The sequence below is a fragment of the Ciconia boyciana genome, chromosome 1 (genome assembly GCF_034638445.1).
Source record: "Ciconia boyciana chromosome 1, ASM3463844v1, whole genome shotgun sequence".
Lineage (NCBI taxonomy): Eukaryota > Metazoa > Chordata > Aves > Ciconiiformes > Ciconiidae > Ciconia > Ciconia boyciana.
In genome coordinates, this window is record NC_132934.1 from 69,086,612 (window position 1) to 69,106,508 (window position 19,897).

The 19,897-nt window shown below is 39.4% G+C and overlaps 1 protein-coding gene across 4 annotated transcripts in view; it reads left to right on the plus strand.

Moving 5' to 3' along the window:
* ERC1 (ELKS/RAB6-interacting/CAST family member 1) overlaps window positions 1–19,897 on the plus strand; it is a 319,812-nt gene that overhangs the window by 251,793 nt on the left and 48,122 nt on the right. For all 4 annotated transcript variants that reach the window (XM_072873069.1, XM_072873097.1, XM_072873087.1 and 1 more), the window contains one exon: window positions 8,254–8,398. In XM_072873069.1, the coding sequence (XP_072729170.1) occupies window positions 8,254–8,398 (145 nt within the window). The remainder of the gene's footprint in view (window positions 1–8,253; window positions 8,399–19,897) is intronic.

The following is a 19,897-nucleotide window of genomic DNA, read 5'->3' on the forward strand; positions in this document are numbered from 1 at the left end:
ACGTGTTGACTCAGTTTATGATGAAAAGGGTGAGGTGATGCTAGCGCCAGGAGAACTGTCCCATTGCATCAGCTGTTTGGTGTGTTGTATTACTAGTTACTTTTTAAGAGTTTATCAGGTGTGACGGACCCAAACAGTGTCATTCTACCAAACTCATGAAATTACTACGTACTGTGCCCTAACACCTTTATGTTCTAAGCTGTCACCTAAATGTCTGTCTAGCTCTCATAATACTGCAGTACTTTATCCAAATCTCTTTGCCTGCTAGTTCTTTATGTTGTTGTCACTTCATGGGAGGTTTTTTTTAATTCATATGCAAATTTCATTATCGTAATGATGATTCGCCATGGTAAGTCTTACAAATGCCTGTGATAGAAAAGCATTAAAAGCTTGATCAGCATTTTCTGTAGTCTTTGAGTAAATGCAGTGGACAAAAATCAGACAACTGAAGCAAGCACTGCGCAAGTAGCAGCTCTTTCCTTCGGTGGCGACTGATGCCCTTACTGCCAGAGTGAGTAAACAGTTTAGGAAACAGCAGAACCTTTCCAGTTTGAAGCCTTGTGTATTAAAGGGATAACAGCCATTATTACAGCTTATCTTAATATGCCAGGTTGAAAACTCTGGCAGGTCAGTCATCCCTCACAGAAGAGCAACAGTCTCTGTTGAAGGATCTGACTGGATTGCTATGAGCTTGTAGCTACCTGAGCTCTCCAAATTTGTGTTAGACCCTTAAATGTTGTAGTTTAATGCCAGTCGGAAGGAAAACAGATTTGATCCCTATAATGAAGCTAGGCCTGATGGAATTATCCCAGTTCCTCGGTGACATTAAAATCAAAGCTGCTGCTGATCTCAATATAGCTTTTATATTATCTCATCCACACTTTCAGAAATACTTCACATGGGAAGAAATCTCATAATTTGAAATAAAATCATATAGAACAATGTATTTATAACATTTCTGTATGGAATTTGTGTTCTCTCTGATATATGTAAACATATTCTTTTAATGAATATGTATAGTTTTTGTGTTTTGAAGCATCATTAATTCAGCACTGTTTGCAGCCTGTTATTCTTTCTAAATTATACAGCTGATAAATATTCCATCGCTATGACCCTGAGAACTGTGCTGCAAAGTACAAAACTGCTTTTTAAAATTCACTTTCTGTTATGTTTTACCAGAAGGATTCCTCTCCTTTGCTAGGAAGGAGCTGTGAAAGAATTACATAGTCTCCTGAAACCAAGTGCTGTAGAGAACCATTTAAAGACATCTTGATTCTATTAGTAATTGTAAGCCAGAGGACAAACTTGGCTACCCTGGTAGTTAAAACATTTTTAGTGCTGTGGATGAACCTTTTTTATTACTCCTTATTGGACTTATCCTGCTACAGCTTATTATCCGGGAATACAGCATATTAGTCCTGCAGTGCTGAGGGTTACTGAGTAGTTAGAGAGTCTCATGTCCCCATTTGCAAAAATATGCTGTGGTTCACCAAAGAGGAAAATAGGAATGAAACAAGACTGGTGTCTGCTGTACTCCAGGGAGATGTGTTACAGTTTTGACTACACTGCACACTGGGGTGTTTTGGTGCTAATGGGACTTGGTAACTAAATCTGTATGAGCTGTAGTTCCTTATTTTCTAGGTTCATTCAAATACTTGGTTGCTCGAACTACCAAATCACTTATTTATCCTCACCCAAGCCCATACAAGAAATCTCATCTGTGCTGTGCCACCTGAATATGAGCCAGCAGTGTGCCCAGGCAGCCAAGATAGCCAATGGCATCCTGGCTTGTATCAAAAATAGTGTGGCCAGCAGGACCAGGGAAGTGATCGTGCCCCTGTACTCAGCACTGGTGAGGCTGCACCTCGAGTACTGTGTTCAGTTTTGGGCCCCCCACTACAAGAGGGACATTGAGGTGCTGGAGAGCATCCAAAGAAGGGCAACAAAGCTGGTGAAGGGTCTAGAGCAGAAGTCTTATGAGGAGCAGCTCAGGGAACCGGGGTTGTTTAGTCTGGAGAAAAGGAGGCTGAGGGGAGACCTTCTGGCTCTCTACAACTACCTGAAAGGAGGTTGTAGAGAGGTGGGGGTCGATCTCTTCTCCCAAGTAATGAGTGATAGGACGAGAGGAAATGGCCTCAAGTTGCGCCAGGGGAGGTTTAGATTGGATATTAGGAAATTTTACTTCACTGAAAGGGTTATCAAGCATTGGAACAGGCTGCCCAGGGAAGTGGTTGAGTCGCCATCCCTGGAAGTATTTAAAAGACGTTTGGATGAGGTGCTTATGGACATGGTGTAGTGGTGGTCTTGGTAGTGTTAGGTTAATGGTTGGACTTGATGATCTTAAAGGTCTTTTCCAACCTATACGATTCTGTGATTCTGTGTATGTCTTTTTCTAGGGCCCCTGTAAGCATGTGTATGAGATGCTAGCACCTGCCATTTTTACTAAAGTCACTGCAGCTGAAGCATTCTCTAAGAAAAATATTGTTCAGCATCTGAAGTTAAATGCTGTACAATTCTTTAAGCCCTTTTTTCTCTGCTACAGAAAGATTTAGAAAATACTGCTTTGCTGGATGCCTTCTCTTCCTACAGTTTGTAGTGTTAGTCATATGTAGTAGTATAATAGTACATTGTTCTGATTTTTAAACTTTCATTGAAAAGAAGACTGTTTCTGTGGTTCAGGGACATTTTTAAAGCTTTGCCTTGGTTCAAGGCCTGTTCTGAAAACCAAGCTGCAATTTAAACTGTTGCCATCTTGCCCAGTTATCTACCCAAAATCAGACATTTCCATTCACGATCTGAAGGAGATGCACTATTTGCACGCTATTGTTTGTTGTGTGTTGACAAAAGTATTAGGATGGCCAGTAAATGCAACAGGACAACCTCATCAGGAATGCTTCAAAGGCTCATGATATTTGGCATCAGAAGAATTCAGTCATGGCAATTTTCAGTGGCTTCTCAACTCTGCAGTCATCACCGCCTTCCATAAGACAATTTAGTCCTCTGGATCCGTCAGTATCTCGGAGTTGGAGTCATTCATTATCACTATGTCCTTCGCATCAGCTATAAGAACTCTCTGTCCCAGCTGAACTGCAAACAGAATGGAGACTGTGGATGAATCAGAAGCACTCCAGAGGCAGCTCTGCTGCCATATAGCTATTCTGTAGCCATCTATTTAAAAAAAGGCAAACCCACCTTTCTTTGCATTATTTTTTTTAAGACTGGGAACAGAACAAATAATGTCAATACTGATCTTCAGATTATACCCACCATTATCTCTTAAGAATTGAACCTACTGGTCTTGGTACCACTCCAGTCTGTGATGATCATGATCCACATTCAGTGAAAGGCTTCAGCATAAATAGAAGAAAAAAAAATCCTCCTCTTTTTGTCCAATTCAGACTTAATCCTAAACCTAAACTTTTCACTAGATTTTCTACACTATTGCCATTTCAGGTTTCCCTTGGTAATATTCAGTCTCTTTTAAAGTCCACTTACCTCTTGTGAGCTGCTGTACAGCTCAGTTCAGGCTACAGAACCTGCCCAAATGGAGAGAGAAATAGGCAGTTTCCCCCCTGCTGAGTTGCTGTTGGCACAGCTGCGCTACTACCACTACCTGAAATACCTGAACTAACTTAAGTGATCTGTGTTTAGGTAGTGACTCTGGCATTAGCTAGCATTTTAAAAGATCAACCGTCTTGGGTTGTGCAGCAAGTGCATGCTTTGCCTGCCTATTAGAACATTTCAGGACCTCTGAAGTTGTGAACTGTAGACACGCAGTTTGCTGAAGAAGCTAAGCCTGTGCCACTGACTGTTACCTAAACTGAAGCTGAGCCTCTACAGCTGACTGCCGCACTCCTGACAGACACGTTAGTTCATGTGCTACTAGCACCATTCACACAGCAGCCCATTTTCTCCTTCTTGCCATCTCACCTGCCTTACAGCATGTTCTTCTGGTCTTCCTGGGGATAACAGCTCTCAAGAAGGGAAACAAGTCAGTTTTGTAGTGCTCTTCAATCACAAACCTTGTCTTTTGCTTGGTGATACTTGCTTTTTGTGGTCTTTTAGAATCATCTTAGCAATTCCAAGCTCTGTTGGGAATAGTAGTGCGCCATTACAGGCATGTGTCCTTTCAGCAGAGCTGACAGTGGCACCTGCACTTCTCCCATATGAAACAGTATACGTTTAGCTTGCAGAATTCAAAAATGCAGCTACAATGCATGTATCACGTCACCGGATATTTTTCTTACTTTGCTTCAAACTTCATCTTGTTTCAGTTCCAGAAAACAGTCAGAAAGCCACAATGCCTTTCACCCCACTTCTTGACCAGCAGCCCTGTCTCACACATGATATAGCACGGAAGTTTTGGCCAGTAGCATGTTTTCTTCTAAGGCATGGTGGCAAAGATTATTCAGCAAAAAATAAGTAATGGACTGCTATTCATATCTCGTTGTCCTGGTCCTGGAGTTTTCACTTAAGAAGCAGGGATGGGCAACAAAGGATTTGATTGCAGAAGGTATGCTTTACGTGCTATTTGAGGCACCTCCAATTTGCATACCAGAGTAATGGCTGTATAGATACTGTTACAGAGATATTCTTGGCTCTGGTCCTGAATCATCAGCAAGGATTGTGGGTTTACTATTAAAAGAATAAGTGTTTCTTTCGAATCAAACCAGATTACTCTGAAGAAAGTGAAAATGACCAGAGCTCCAAGCCAGCATGTCTTTCCCAGGATACCGATAGCGAGAAAAAAGCAGAGGTCATGGATCATTTTCTGTCACTTCACTCTATTGATATTTTTCATGTTTCAGGCAGTCATCCAAAATTAGATACTTTTCCATAAAGCAAAAGCAACAGAAACAAAGTGGCAATAATAATACGCCTATGATTGGTCGTTCCCACACCTACATTTTTGGAGCTACAACTGGGAATCTGATGTGCACCTTTTCCTTTCTTCTACTCTTTGTCTCCATTAAGTCATCAGAATATTTGTATTTCTTCATAGAATAAATGTATTCAGAGTATCTTTCTATTATCCTAAAGTGTCTAAAAAAAATTGCCTAACCTTGTGGTATCATGTCTTGAAAGACAAGGAATAATTTAAGGTGCTAGTTTTTCTAGATATGATCTAGGCAGGATCCAAGTACTCTCTAAACTGGATCTGTCAGATTTTTGATATGCTGGTAGTCCACTTAAAGCAAGCTTACTCTCTTAGCGTGTAAAAGAAACACCTGTATAAATCCAGAGATAAATTCCACCCACAGAAAGTCCATTGTGTAAGTCCATTCTGCTGTCAGATGGTGAACCATTTTGCCTGTTGAAACACACCTTTTCCTCTCGAAATACATGGTTCTTTCACATTTTTTGTTACAGGTTATATGGCTTCAGTTGAGATCCTGATAATAGCAAACTTCTGTGTATGGGTAGCTTCAGCAAAACTCTAGCAATCCTTGGAGTGACTGAGGGGATGAACAGAGATCACATCTTAGCAGTGTCTTTTTTATGCTCTAGTTTCTTCTGCTGTGCAGTGATAGAGGTCTTAAGCTTTCACTGGCATAAATATTTCTAAGAGCTCGGTCACTGACTGGGATCAGAAAGAAGCCAGGTCATACATCAGTCACCCTCTTCTCACCTAAATCTGTAATGTGCAAGAAAAAGTTGTTCTTCCATCCCAACTATCACTCATCTGAAAGCAGTCATGGACCTTCTCATCACTAAGTCACTTTTCACCCATTGTCTTAGCAAAACTTCACGCCTTTCAAGTGAGAGCAGTGTATTTTTTTTCCACCTGTCAAAAATAACAAGAGCTTTTTAAATGTGGTGCCTCACCCATGCAACTCTCAAAGAGAAACAACTTCAGAACCTGGCGGTGTCTGTTCCAGGGCTGTGGAGACGGCGTGCCTTTCACATAACTCTGTGGGCAAAAGTGCTGCACTGGCTTCTGCCAAGCTGGGTTAAAAGGCTGTAGCCCCGAGCTGCTTCTCAGAGGCTACCGTCATCTCAGATCTGTCAGCAGGACTGCACGTGTAGTCGCTTCCTGGTCCCGTTCTATTAAAATAAGGTTTTGAGGGTTTTTTTTAAGAGGCAAAACAGTATTGTTCAGACTTTTTAGAACAAGGTCAAGAAGCAAATATATATGCAGTTATTCTTACAGATTGGAGAAGGGATTATTACGTTTGTATCCAGGACAGTAAGTTCTTTGTCCAGCTGAGCTGCAGCCAATGCAAGCTATCTGACTACATCCTACATATTTAGGTATGCATCTCCCTCCACCCTTGATCTAAGCACTGAAGTACCTGATGAAGCTATTTCACTCTCCATCCTCAGAAACATTACAATATTAAATACATCTTTTGCTGCTCGTCAGGGTCATAAAATTTGTAAAGTTTTCAGCATTTTAACAGGTAAAAATGTCTGTACTCCAGTAGTACCAGTCCTTTCCCTTTTCAAGCGTTCAGTTTAAAAGTCCAGTATGTTAGATGCATATGTTCAAAACATTAATATGAAATAAAAGCATTGTCCTTTTGTCCTGTTCTTCTCAAATTTTCTCAGTCGTGTATTCTTTCACATGGAGCTCAATGAGTACTTTTTGGAGCAAGTGTTTTTGTTTCAGCCACAATTACAAATTCCTAACTAAGATTAAGTTGAGTTGTTTAGAAAGAAGGTACAGGAAGAAAACGAGAAAGCTATTTTACTACAAATAAAGTCTGCTCAAGGAGTGGTAACAGGTTCATTAGAAAAAGTAGATTTAGTGTCACTGCTACCCTCAACAGTTTGCCAGTGGCACCAGGTTGTGATGGGTCTTTATTAAAAACGATCTGGACAACAAACAGAAAGATATATTGGTATAATTAAAAGCGATCTTAATAATTTACATTAAGCTTCTATAACTTTTATTGCATCTTTAATAAAAGACTAAGAGTTACGGCAATGTTATTAGCATAATAATTGCTATTGACATGATTAGCAGAATAGTTTTAACACATTTGATTACTTTTTAAAATCATTCTCTGAAATAAACAATATTCATATGCTTTTGTTTATAAACTAGAGGAGGTAGAAATTTGGATTATTTGGGCATTTGGAATTTTTACTGTATTTGCATCTGAATTTTTAGATGAAAGGTAGGTAGGAAATCTGTAGTATTCAGAGTTTCTTTTTCATCATCACTCCTGCATGATGCCATCTTTCACACCACCGCAAATGGTTACGACCTCATTTTATTCCTTCTTTGCAAGGTGATGAGAGGTAGGACAAGCCACCCCTATTGGGCAATAAGACCAAAGTTTTCTTTTATGACCTGTTGCACATCCTGATTTGGCCACACCAGCTAAAGGTGAGAATTAAGGTCAAAGGACAGAAATAGTTTTTTTCCCTAACATAGAGCAATCCTTTGAGTTCATTTGAGAGCTGCTGTTTTATGATCAGGGCTATTGTCTTTGGTTCTGAATTCTATTTGTAAGAGTTTTTTGCTGTTGGGAAAGAGTATGGCAAGGTTGTGTTTCTATATCTAGTTATTATAGAGCTTGAGCCTCAAGATCTTGCTACAGCATGTTCTTGCTTACAGCATTGCTGCGAGGCTACAAAAGGTTTGTGATGAGGGCAGGCCTACTTTGTCCTGATTACTCAGGACATGCATCCAACAAGCTCATTATATTGGTTACTCACAAGAAAAGTCAAAGAATAGCTCAAGCTTCCTTGAAGGCATCTATTTCAACATGGGTCATGTAGCACAAAAGTGTCTGTGTCATCATTTCCTTCTGGGAATACACTGTATTGTTCAAGTGATTTCAATAAACTTGTCACATGCCACCTTCTTTCTAAAATAGCTGCATGAATAGGCAGTATAACCTAATATAATTTAACAGAAGTCTTATGATTAGTCCAGTATTTGTGCACATATTCTCAAAATCTGTTCTGGAAATGTTTAGAACATTATAAAGAATGAAAATGTTCAGCCAAAGTAGTAATAAATGGTAGTTATTAAACACGGAGAAGCTGAGTGCAGAATAATAACATATTATTATATGTTTTTCTTATCCTATAAGCAATAATTTGGTATCAGCACAGTCATTTAGGGGGAGGTGGGTGGGTCTTGACTTCCTGCTCCACCAATGGACGTATAACCATGACAAACATATTTATTACTGCTCTGCAGAGTTGCATGCTGCTACAGCATTTATGGTATGTTCAACTCTTTGTAGAGCCTTCCTCTAAGTTTTGCAGGATCATAATGTATTTATATTTTTTTTTCAGACAAGAAGCCCTTCTTGCTGCCATTAGTGAAAAAGATGCCAATATTGCTCTGCTAGAACTTTCATCCTCTAAGAAGAAGACCCAAGATGAAGTGGCTGCACTGAAACGAGAGAAAGACCGTCTCGTGCAACAGCTCAAGCAGCAGGTGGGTAGAGGAGGGCTAGGAAAGAAACCAGTTAATAATGTGGTGTGAGATTATTATCTTGATTTATGGAACTAATAATGTATAATCCTGTCGTATGTTAGGATAGAAAGTACATAAATAATTATTTCAAACTAGCTACCAGACATGAAGCCTGTAAAACATGGTGGGGAAAGAAGAAGTCTCAATGTTGAGGGAAGTTTCTTTGTGTCACTGCCTGAGCAGTAAATGTGTGATAGAACGTATAGGAAATTGTGAATGAAGAGGACATTGGTTATTATCTTCTACAGGCATAAAACCCCACAGATTCAGGGAAATGTAGTGATACTTCTTTTACTGGTGTGTATTTGCCTTGTTGGGGAAGAAGCATACATGGAAGAAAATTCTCCTTGCTGTAAAGCTCAAATATGAATGTGTTACACCACACAGTCTCTACTGTGATTTCTAATCTGTGACAGGAGCACCATATGGGAATGCCAGCTACTAGAGTGGAATTTGGGAGGTCTCATGCTTGTGAGGAGATTGGTCCTTTCCTATTTCTGGCCTCTGCCATTTCTAACATCTTTTTGTGTTGGCATAACAATCAGAAAAAGTGTGTTTCTAGTCAAGCATTTAATATTGTGTTTCAGTATTGAATGCAATGTGAAAAATACATTGCCAATAAAACACAGAGGAAGCAAAAGGTGTCCCTGGCAATAAGAGATTTAGGATCTGAAAAATCTGTGTAGATTTTTCACTTCAGCACTTCTGGTGGGTTTTTCTGAGTTATTCCCTTGCCACATTCCCTGTAGTAGCACATATGCTGCTGCCAATCCAGTATCTACTTTTTCAGTGCCACCAATTCCATTTTCATAAAGTTTTATGTGCAACATTTCATCTGTCAACCAGATGATTTCTGTTGCTGTCAAAGACAGTAAGACAAAACCAGCTCTGCTTTCTGATAAGGGATTTCTCTCCTTCTTCCTTAGGAAACACAAGTAGGTTACTGGCCATGTATTTTTAAGATAACAATTATTTAAGGTTTAATTTAAGAACAGTAATTTTGATTGTTATACCAGCTTCAAAATGAGTAAGAAGTATAGTTGACAGTCTTGTATTATTTACTTTTGAGCAACAGTTGTAATTACTTTACTTGTCAACCAGATGACCTCCTACTAGAACAGGATTCAGAAGTGGTCACAGCAATGTAAAGTACTTATTTTCTTCATGTAATTGCCTGTGTGTGTAGCAGCCTTAATATATGTTACCGCTCATTCCAAGAGAAATTGGAACTTTGTCAGTTTTTGTTGTCCTAAGTTTAAATTCTAGCACTTTCATGCCCCTTGCCCTTCCCAGTTTCCTTCTGATTATCCTTTGTGGGAGATGGAACAATCTTTAGTGTTTTGGGGTGTGTTTTTTTCTACTGGAAATTTGTGTATATTTAATTTATGTATTAAGGTTGTGATTATCTGTAATGACTTAGGTTTCAGTTAGGTGATTTTTTTTAACATTGTAGTTCATATCATTAGTTTTCAGTGCTGGTAAGTCTTACAATATCATATGCTGTTCCTAAAAAGACATGGCCATTTCCCTTAAGGTTGCCCATTCTAAGTGCTTTTCTGTATAGGTGTGGGATACTTAATTTCCCAAATAAACTAAAACTGCAAAGGATATTAATTTGAAATTGTTCTTGCTATGAAGTGAGACCAGTTCTGAGTTGATGTTGGAGCAATAGTCCTTTTTCAAAAAATTCATTGGAATATCCAAATGCCTTTGAAGTTTCTGGTTCCAAAACTGCCATCAGCTATAAAGACTCATCATTGTTTAAGATTGTCATCTTAAAAAAAAAGTGAAGAAAGCAGAAAGTAATGTCCTCAACACATCCGTGCTATGAGTAGTATATAAATACAAGCTATATTATAAGTAGTATATATATATATAAATACAAGCTATATATAAATAGTATAAGTATGAATATAAAATCACAGATAATGGGGCTGCAAGGTATTCTCCAATGGATCCTCAATCCCCAAGGCAGAATATATATTTATATATAAACAATCTAAACTATATTTAAACCATACTGGAGAAATATTTATTTAACCTAATAGACATTTGACACATTGTCCCTAAAATCTGTCCTAAATCTTAAGGATGTATCATCTTTTATCCTTTTTTGTGTGCAGCTTTCAACACGTTGAAAGAAAAGCTCCTCAAAGTTACTTATCATGGGACAGTAATACTCACCACCTCTCTAAGTTGCAGGGGATCTGACATCGCATTTCTTTTTTTCAGTACCAGTAGTTTTGGTATGTACTTTTTCTGTATCAATTCAAATCCTACCAACTTTGACAGCTCCAGAAATAGGAGACGGGTCAGAAGAGGAGGCTGTGAGATTTTACAGGATCCTCATTACTGATATAGTCAAAGGGAATCTCATTTTTCCACATGCTTTGCAAATAATCTGTGTACTTGGCCCTTGTGGTCCTCTTCCGTTATTACAGGTCATCAGCCTCATATTTTCCAACAAAACAACTGTGCTGCTTCATCAATTTGAGCTTTCTCTACATGGACCCGTTTCTACATCATAAGAACAAAGGTCCGTCTGTGTTTGCCAGCTCCACAGGACTATATAACATTTCAGGAACCTCCTAAAAGTTTAGCTGTACTTCCTAAATTTACAGCAGAAATTGTGAATGAAAAATCTTTCAGATTTGGAGATGTATTGAACACAGCTGTTCAAGAAAGGCAAGTGATGCTGGTTAATCAAGATCTTCTGGAAGACTTTGAAAAGCAATTCTGGAGCCTAAAAAGTTTATTCAACCCTTCAGATTCAGAGCTGGTAACCTCAGTAATTCCTTGCTTCTGCCTTTAACATTGTTTCAGAGCTGTTGAGCTCCCTGATAAGTATTTGGTATTTCAGTCCATCCCATTCCTAGGAAACGCTTAGACTTTGTGGTGGGAAAGCAGCTCTTTCAGTTGGCTGGCAGGCACAGTTGACTAGAAGATTCCCATTTCCATGTACACAGGATGCAAATAGAAATGCTGAGCAATATCGGAAGGGGGTGGTTTGTGTGAAGAGTTATGCGTGCTGTGGTAGGTACCATAGGCCTGATTTCTGAATCTCACTGCAAACTGGAAAGAGCCTCTGACAGAGGTAATGCTTTAGGAAAGCAGTTTTCTGCTACACTGCAACAGTGAGCGTGAATGGATCCAAGTGTGTACGATAGGATTCAGATTATGCCTTTTCATTGCTTGTGCTGGTTATCATTGAGTTGCTACAATGGCTACCACTGTTAGCAGACTGACTTACTGTTAATTGACCTTTCTTAGAGTGTAGGAAGATACAACTCTCTCCCAAAACAAAAGCTCGTTCTACTGATGAGCCTCAGTTTACATCTTGAAAAAAAAATTTCCAACTTCTTCAGCCCCACAATTTCAGGTGATTTTTATTTATTTAAAAATATTGGGGAAGACACATAGATTCATCAAGGAAAGGTGGTGCAGATTCTGGAGGACTCTGCGGTTATTTCTTGCTTGAAGTCTGCTTTGTCCCATCCCAACACTGTGTCACGTTCCTGGTTGCTCACACGGGAAGGGTATTACTGCGAAAGAGAGGGAAGGAGCCCTGCCAAAGACATTTTAGTTCTTTAATTTCTTTAAGTATGTGTATTAAAGTTTGGATGAAGAGAGGCATTTTGGAAAGAGGATATGGCATCAATGTTGTTTTAATTTAGAGTTTCTAGGCTCTGAATTGCAGGAATGTGCCTCAATATAGAGACCATTTCCTAATGAGGCACTCGGCATTGACCAGGCTTTCCAGTAAATGGAGCTGCCTGTTTCATATTGGTTGTCAGTTTGTATGAGGGATTTCCTCTATCATCGGAAAGGCAGGCCAATTGCAGGGCGAGGGTCACCAGCTTAATGTGGTCCCAATTTACTTCCTCCCAGAGTACTTTGTGTCCATGAGTCGTTCCTGGGGAAGCAGTGGTTGGGAGGCCGCTTCGCCAGAGGGGACCGGGGCTGATGCAAGAAAACAGAGCTGAAGGTTGTTTAACAAAGTCCAGATGTAGCGTGGCGAGCGCCAGCCAGCGTGCTCAGATTATACGCCATACAGAAGCCCCCACGACGTGTGTCATGCTGGAATTGACGGAGGCTCAAGGAGCTTTGGCCTGCTTTGTGGCAGCACATCCACCGCTCATCTGTTAGAAAGTAGCCTGTTTGCCATTTATTCCTTTCTTTGTCAAGTAAAGTTTTAATGATCAGGATATATTTATTGTAAGAGGGTGAAGCGCTACTGTGCAGCTTTGAGTTGTAAAGGGAAGGCATATCTGAGTGGGCTGAGGTTTTCCTGTCTGTGGGCTTTGAGTCTTAAACGCTCTGGGTTTTCTACTAGGAGCTGTTTGGAGCAAAGATTGTCATTTTCTGTGTTTGTACAGTGTCTAGCACAGTGGGAGTCCGACTTGACCAACATCTAGGCACTGCTATGCCATAAATGTTAAGTAATAGTGGTGAAATTTTTAGGAGGCTCTGAATTGTATCAGTGTCTGTTTTCTGAGAGCTTGAAGTATTATTCAATTGAATTACTTGTAAATCACTGTATTCACTCGTATTATTATATAAAGTTTCACAATTATTCCCAATTCTTTTATAATACACTGTAGCAGAAGTTACCAGGAACTAGCTCGATTCAGTGTTATTGATGATGGGATCTCAAAATTTGCATTTTAAGTGGTGTGACTCCAGGTTAGGTTAATACTGGGTGCATTTTTATTATGCTGCCTTTTCCTAAATAAAAGTAATTTTCAGATCAGTTCCTCAGTCTTTTAAGAACATGTTGAGTTTCGATCCTACACTTTAGCATGCTCGCAGAACCACCCAGCTAAGCTTTCTCCACATATTTCATAACCATATATTTTCTTCTGTCACACAGATTTTTAGTGAAAAATACTGAATAGTACTGGGCTCAGGACAGAGCTCGGTGTAACCCACTTGATTTATTCAGTTATACCTGTAATCTGTTCTTAAAGACTATTAGTGAAGGAGACCTTCAGTCTTGGGAAGTCTTTTCTATGGCTCATCTGTCTTTAACATTATAATGGCATTGCACATCTGTAATGTCCCTTACTGCAATTCAAGCTCATTGCTACTTTTTCTATCTGTTATGGGCATAGAAAAAAAATATTATTTCTTTGCACTTTTTAGCAGCCCTTTTGTTTTACACAGAAGTATCTCCTCTGTGTTATTCTCTAAACTGGGCAGTCTCAGTTCTTGCAGTTTTCATGTGTCTTGTTTTCTAGATATTTGATCATTCCAGTTGTTCTTTCTTAGATTTTATTTGATTTGTCGTTTTCTTTCTCCAAGCGTGATATCCAAAACTGGACAAAGCTCAAAAGGAGGCCTTTCCTTAGCTGAACTTGTTCATGAGCATGTCATGTGAGACAGTGTCAGAAACCTTAATGGAGTCTTCCAAAACCTCACCAGTTCCCACAGGTTCCCAAAAATAACCATTAATAGCTTTCATTATAGTAGATAAACTCTTTTCTAGTATAGTGTAGTCAGAGCTAGAAAATTTGAAGACATCAGATTTTTTTTGAGTATCATCTCATTTGTTTTTTTCCTTTTTCTGACCTAAAATTGTATTCTCTGAGTACTGAAATAAATTTCGTTAGTCACCCGAGTACAGTTTTTAGTGAAGACTGACACAGAAAAGGCATGAGCACTTTGATCTTCTTGGCTTTATTTTTTGATGGCTTTCACTTTTGACTCAGTAGAAGATCAGCCTTTGTCTTCAGCTTTCTTTTCATTCTAATGTACGTCTCTAATGTCTACTTCTTCTCCCTTAGTACTTCCCCTCGCCTTTCCTGTTCTTGCCATGTACACTCTTGCTGTTGGCTTATACTGAACTTAGTGAAAAGAGCTTCCTTTCTATTTTAGTGAAGGGAAATAAGAAACCTCATGTTATTAAAAGTATGGGCTATATAGTCAGCTTGCTTGCCATTCAGAGCAATCTTTAATACCTGTTGTTCCCTTCTACTTCTATCTCCTTATCGTGATCATTCCTTCCTCTGTGGGCCAGCATGAATTGAGGGGCTGTTATTTACCTTTCCCATAAATTGAGAGGAATTATTTGGCGATGACTAGTAGTATTAATAGTTAGCATTTATGAAATATTTAATGTATATTTCATCTAGCCATACAAGTCCCAAAGCTGTTTTCTCTGTGCTGCTTTGTGCTTCTTCCCTGCAAAGATTTTGGCTGACTTTCCTTATGAGGCCAAGGTACTGCAAAGATTTGTTTCCCAAGTAAATGTGGTTCACGGGATCATGAGGAAAAGGAAAGAATTTTAGATTCCAGAATAGCTTCTCCCCCCGAAAATGCTAGTTTTCCACTGTTACTTGTTTCCCTGGAAACCCCGCACACCGACACCTGACACTCCTCTGCTATGAACTTTTCCAAAGTGAAGTTCCACTGGTTGGAGTCATTTCTCTTTGTAACAGGAGAATGTAAAAGAGGTCAAAGGAGACTGACAGGCAGGCGTTTTCCTCTTACTGCCATGGAGCTCTATCAGCATGACCACACTTCTGGCAGTTTTTATTACCACCCTGCCTGATGAAATAATACAGATTCTGTGCGGCATGCAGTTAGTCTTTGCTTTGCCTTAGCTGCCCTGATTTGAAACCATGTCTGATGAGAGTGATTACCCTATTAGCAAACAAATTTATTCTTCAGGTGACACGGATACAATCACCACAGGTAATTGCTAAATGTAGTGCTGTTTCTGGGACAGAACTACCATTGTTCTCCAAGAGCATCTGAGAGGTCCCGGCGGTGCGATGGTGCCCACTGAAGTTTAATGAGTGGAGGTACCTCTCAAACCATTGTCAGAAGGGGACTTAGGAAGTCTAGGAAGATGTATTTAAGTTGTCTGAGTGTGGTGGTGGTGGCTTCTTTATAGCTGAGAAAACACAGTAAAAGTTAACATTTGAAATGAGTGATGAGATTCAGGGCACTTGGATCCATCTTTGTTTATTGATCTCTTCACCACAGTACCCACATACTTGCACTAGCAAGAGTGGAAATAGATGCAAAAGTGGGGAAAGAAAACCTACGTGATAAGAAAGTTAAGAACAGACAGATGAGTTTGAAGAGGACTTGCACGTCAGAGGTTCCTGCATGTGTTGGGCAGAATAGAAGGTAGTCTGTGAATTCTGGTATTCTCTGAATGCCAGGTTAACCTATTTGAAACAGCAACAGACAGATTAATGTACTTTGCCAGGAAATTTTCCAGGAATAGTGAAGCATTTTGAGAACTGTTGTCACCTGTAGTGGACTTGGTACCTAAATAGTGCAGTCGCAGCCTCGTTTCCACACTGCGTGGTATGTAGAGTCAGTGTAAAGTCATCTTTTTTCAGGTTCTTGTACCACCGCTATCTGTAGGGTCAAATGCAGCTTTACAAAATTTGAATCTACTGGCTTTAATATACAAAGATGCCAAAATATGTAGGTTTTATAGTATATTCTTAGCTGTACTAACAGTGTAGCTGGCATACGTGTGAGCAGGCAGAAGTGGGGGGAAGCACTCTGTACACTTCCTATTCAGGAAGCTATTGGACTAGAAACAGAAGAAATTTCTGGCTTGAAGTGAATATATATCCACTAATTGGCTCTCATCAAGCATTGCCAGCTGTCAAATTTAAGCATCGTGGCTTTTGTCGAAGGCCTGTAATCCACCCAGATTATCAATCACAGCGCTGCTTGCTTTGCCAGGCTTTGCTCCTCAGTAATTGTTTCTGTCAAGGGGGGGATCTCCGCCAGGAGCAGACCCCAGCACCCTGACAGCAGCCGAGCAGGCACAGAAAGCAAGGCTTTGTCATGCCCTTGAACACCGCTTCCTGAAGCACAATGCAAGAAGCCCTCGCAGATTAAAAGAAAGCACCTTCTCTTTGCCATGTTCTCCAGACTTTTTTCCCATCATTTTTAATCATCGGTTACCACAGTAACAGCACTCAGAGCAGTGTCAGCAGTCTTTTCTGGGGCAGCATTTCATCTTCCCGTGGTATTACTTATACTCGCGTTCCCCTCTCCCTCCTCCTTTTACCTTTACCCTCTGCCTCTTGTATTACTACATAATAACGTACGTTCAAGTGAGCTCCTTGCTGTCACTGGGCTCATGATGCCGGAGAAGGGAACTGCCTGTTGGCCCTGCTGTGAACAGCCACGTCTGCTTTCTGTTTGTGCCTCCACTCACGTCTCAGTTGGTAGTTTTTAGGGCATTGCAGTGGCAGCTCTGTAGGTTTGCTTGAAGGGGAAGGTTCTTAGCCTCACTGAGAGATTGAGCTTTAAGATTCATAAAAGTACTTTGGAACTCAGATGACAATACAGTACTTGCTACCCTTTCTTTCTAGACATACGTAACATTTTAAAAAATATGCTGTGGACTAATATTTCCCAAGTTCGATCTCAGTTTTCAAAAACCTGTTTCATTCTATTAGAAATATTCCTCCATTTATTGGTTATATTAAGATTTTCATATTATAGTTTTACAGATTTTTAATTCACTAAACCTTTGCACAAATAAATGTATATTAATTGGATAGTTGCTGACAGCATCTACTGCCACATTTACAGTCTCTCTCATTCAAGGATTATGAACTCCTATACTAAGTCCCTGTATTGAAGTCCTTGTCCCTGACTAGAAAATCAGGATTGCTGGACAAGTCTAGGTAAGCACTTGGGAGACCCTGTATCCCATTTCTGTAAGTGACAACCAATCTGCTGGTGTTTGATATCAGTTAAAATTGTTAAGCCTACACTGGGAGGACCAGGCTTGTTAGTGGTATTAAAGAGTTAAGAACACTGGGTGAGCTTGGGTTTTTCCAGAAGACTGCACTAGGAAATCTAATTTTGGGCCCAAAAAATAATAAATCCTTTGTCTATCAATAGTATTTCTGGACATTAGTGCAATGTAAATGTAGTCGCTGTCATTTCACGTCGCAGTTGTACCGTATGGTGGTTTTCTGTAGTTATCGTGGCACAAACCACTGATCTGATAGGCACTTTTTCAGTTTAAAAAAAAGAATATATTAGAACAGATCTTTTTAATACATACATCCAACAGAGCATTTATGTATTTATGAGACTTCTGTGCTCCAAATTTTATGTTGAGAATAGTTACCCTCCTTCAGTTTCTGACAGTCTTTGTGTTAGCTGGTGAGTTCATGAGATAGATGAAGAAGCTCAGAAAGAGTGGTTTAGAAGAGCTCAAGATTGCCGATAGTTGTTCATTGAAGGAATAAAATTACGGGTGCATCTTCTTTTGCTTAACTTCTACGGTTTGTGGGGTAGTTGGGAAGGACCCATACACGACTAGTCCCTGTTTGTTGTCCAGCGGAAGGACGTGCCTCAGGGGTAAAATATTTGAGACTTTCCGACAATCGGTTCTTGTGGCTGGGTTGGTTTGGCATCATTCTTCCGGTATCTGAATTGATGACGTTTGAAGGCTGACCGGAAAATACAGTGAGTTCCTGATTACATTTAAATCTTGTCATTTAGACAAGAGTTTAGGGAACTCTGAAGTTTTGGTGACAGAGTTCCACTTAAATATGTAAATAATCTTGATGAGATAAACCCATGAATATATTTTTTTATGAAGAAACAGGAATTTCTCGCTGAAATTTCAGCTACAGGAAGATTTTGAATGACTTGTTTGAACTCACTTAAAATACTGTGATTTTCCAAGATGAGTCTGTAACTATCCTTACTGATATTTCATTGATTGGATGCAGATTTTTCTATACTAAGTTATTCCTGTTCATTTGGGCTGTTTTACCTGGCACTGGCAATTGTCTAGAAGACACACGTGTCCCTTTATCTCATCTCCATTCAAAATGTGCTAACTTGGTACATCACGCTTATCTGTTCCTACATTTATTGGCATTATTCCCCAGGGAACACACAACACACTGAACAGTTTCACAGTAAAGCTATAAAATAAGACTTTATTTGTGGTTCCTTCTCTTTGGATGAAAAGCCTAACGAACCTGTGACTTTAACAACTATTTGATATAAAAAGCAATTAACATGTTGATAGTTGGTAGAAAGGTAGTGGCAGAAAGCTGAAAAGCATTTTACCAGCTTTAGTATGGGTTTTAATTTGTGTAAGATCTGTAACTGGTGAGGTGATAGACGCTGCAAGGTGTGTTCCAAAAACGTGTAAGGAGAAGGTGAAGTCACAGATATGAGGTGACTGACTGGTTTCATAAACTAAATATATAGACGGTTTCAAGTAGATTACAGATTAACGGTTGTATGTCTTAGTATGAATGATGTGTTCTTTACTTGAAGGAGGAATGATGGAAAGCATTGTGCACTTAGAAATATGAATGAAAATTAATGCTCTATAACATAGACTATATTGCATGTTTGGGATTTTACTGTGTTATTTTGGAGGTAACATAATAAATCAGTGCTTTTTTTGCTTGAGAAGAGAAAAATACATAGTCTGCAATAGAGAATTTTAATCCCCACCATCTTAAAAAATTATAATGGAAAAATTAAGTCTTAACTGTACAGAATGAACTTCAGCTTCAGTAAATAGTGAGCTGTTGATGAACAGTGGTCTCAGGTATTTTTGAGCTTATGCACTGAAATACCTCTTAGTGTACGGATTTTTTGTCTCATCCACTGTATTAAGGTCCTTAGAATTCTGAAAATAATTTCCCTTTTTGAAACAGTCTGAGCCTACTCCAGTACACGATATCTCAGGCTAATGAATAGGTAACGCAGGGGAAAATAGGAGTTTCATGTTGCAGCTGCAAATCTAAGATATATGCTGTCAATTAGGACTAGTTCCTTGATACTAACCCTTCACTAATTTACATACCAAATTCTGGAAATTGATAGGATAGTATATCAGGTTTGTCAAAAGGAGACAAAGATTTATGAAATTAGGCATCAGTTACTTATGATAGCTTCTGCAAATGGACAGGTGCTGATGGCTGCAGATTCCCTTCAGTTCTGTTAAATTCATGATGTTCTGTTCTAAAGAATCCAAGTCTTAAAAAAATTACTATTCATGTTTTGGTGCTGAATAAATTCTGCATTTTACTCCTTAATAAGTACATGCTGCTTTCTACACCCCTTTTCTGAGATGAAAAAATATTAATGACCAAAGAAAAGGTGTGTAGTTTTTCCCTAGAGGTAATGTTTTTGCCACTTGACATTTGTGAATGTGTGTGGGGAGGGGAAGGAGATTTTGCTGCTGGCTGCTAACTTGGGAAGCTGTGAGCAGTCTGGTAACAGCTGCCAGCTCCGAAAGATAAAGATGAGAAAGTTGATACTGATGGAGATCCTGCTTCCAGTCCCTCCCTTGAATGGGGGTCCGCAGACGATGCTGTCAAATACGAGGTAGTGATTTTGGCAGATCATCTTTAGGGCAGTTGTGTTCTGCTGTCTCTGAGGGGACCTGTATTGAACACAAAATAAAGGAGCGGTTTCTGTCTGCCCTTCTTTGCCTTAAAT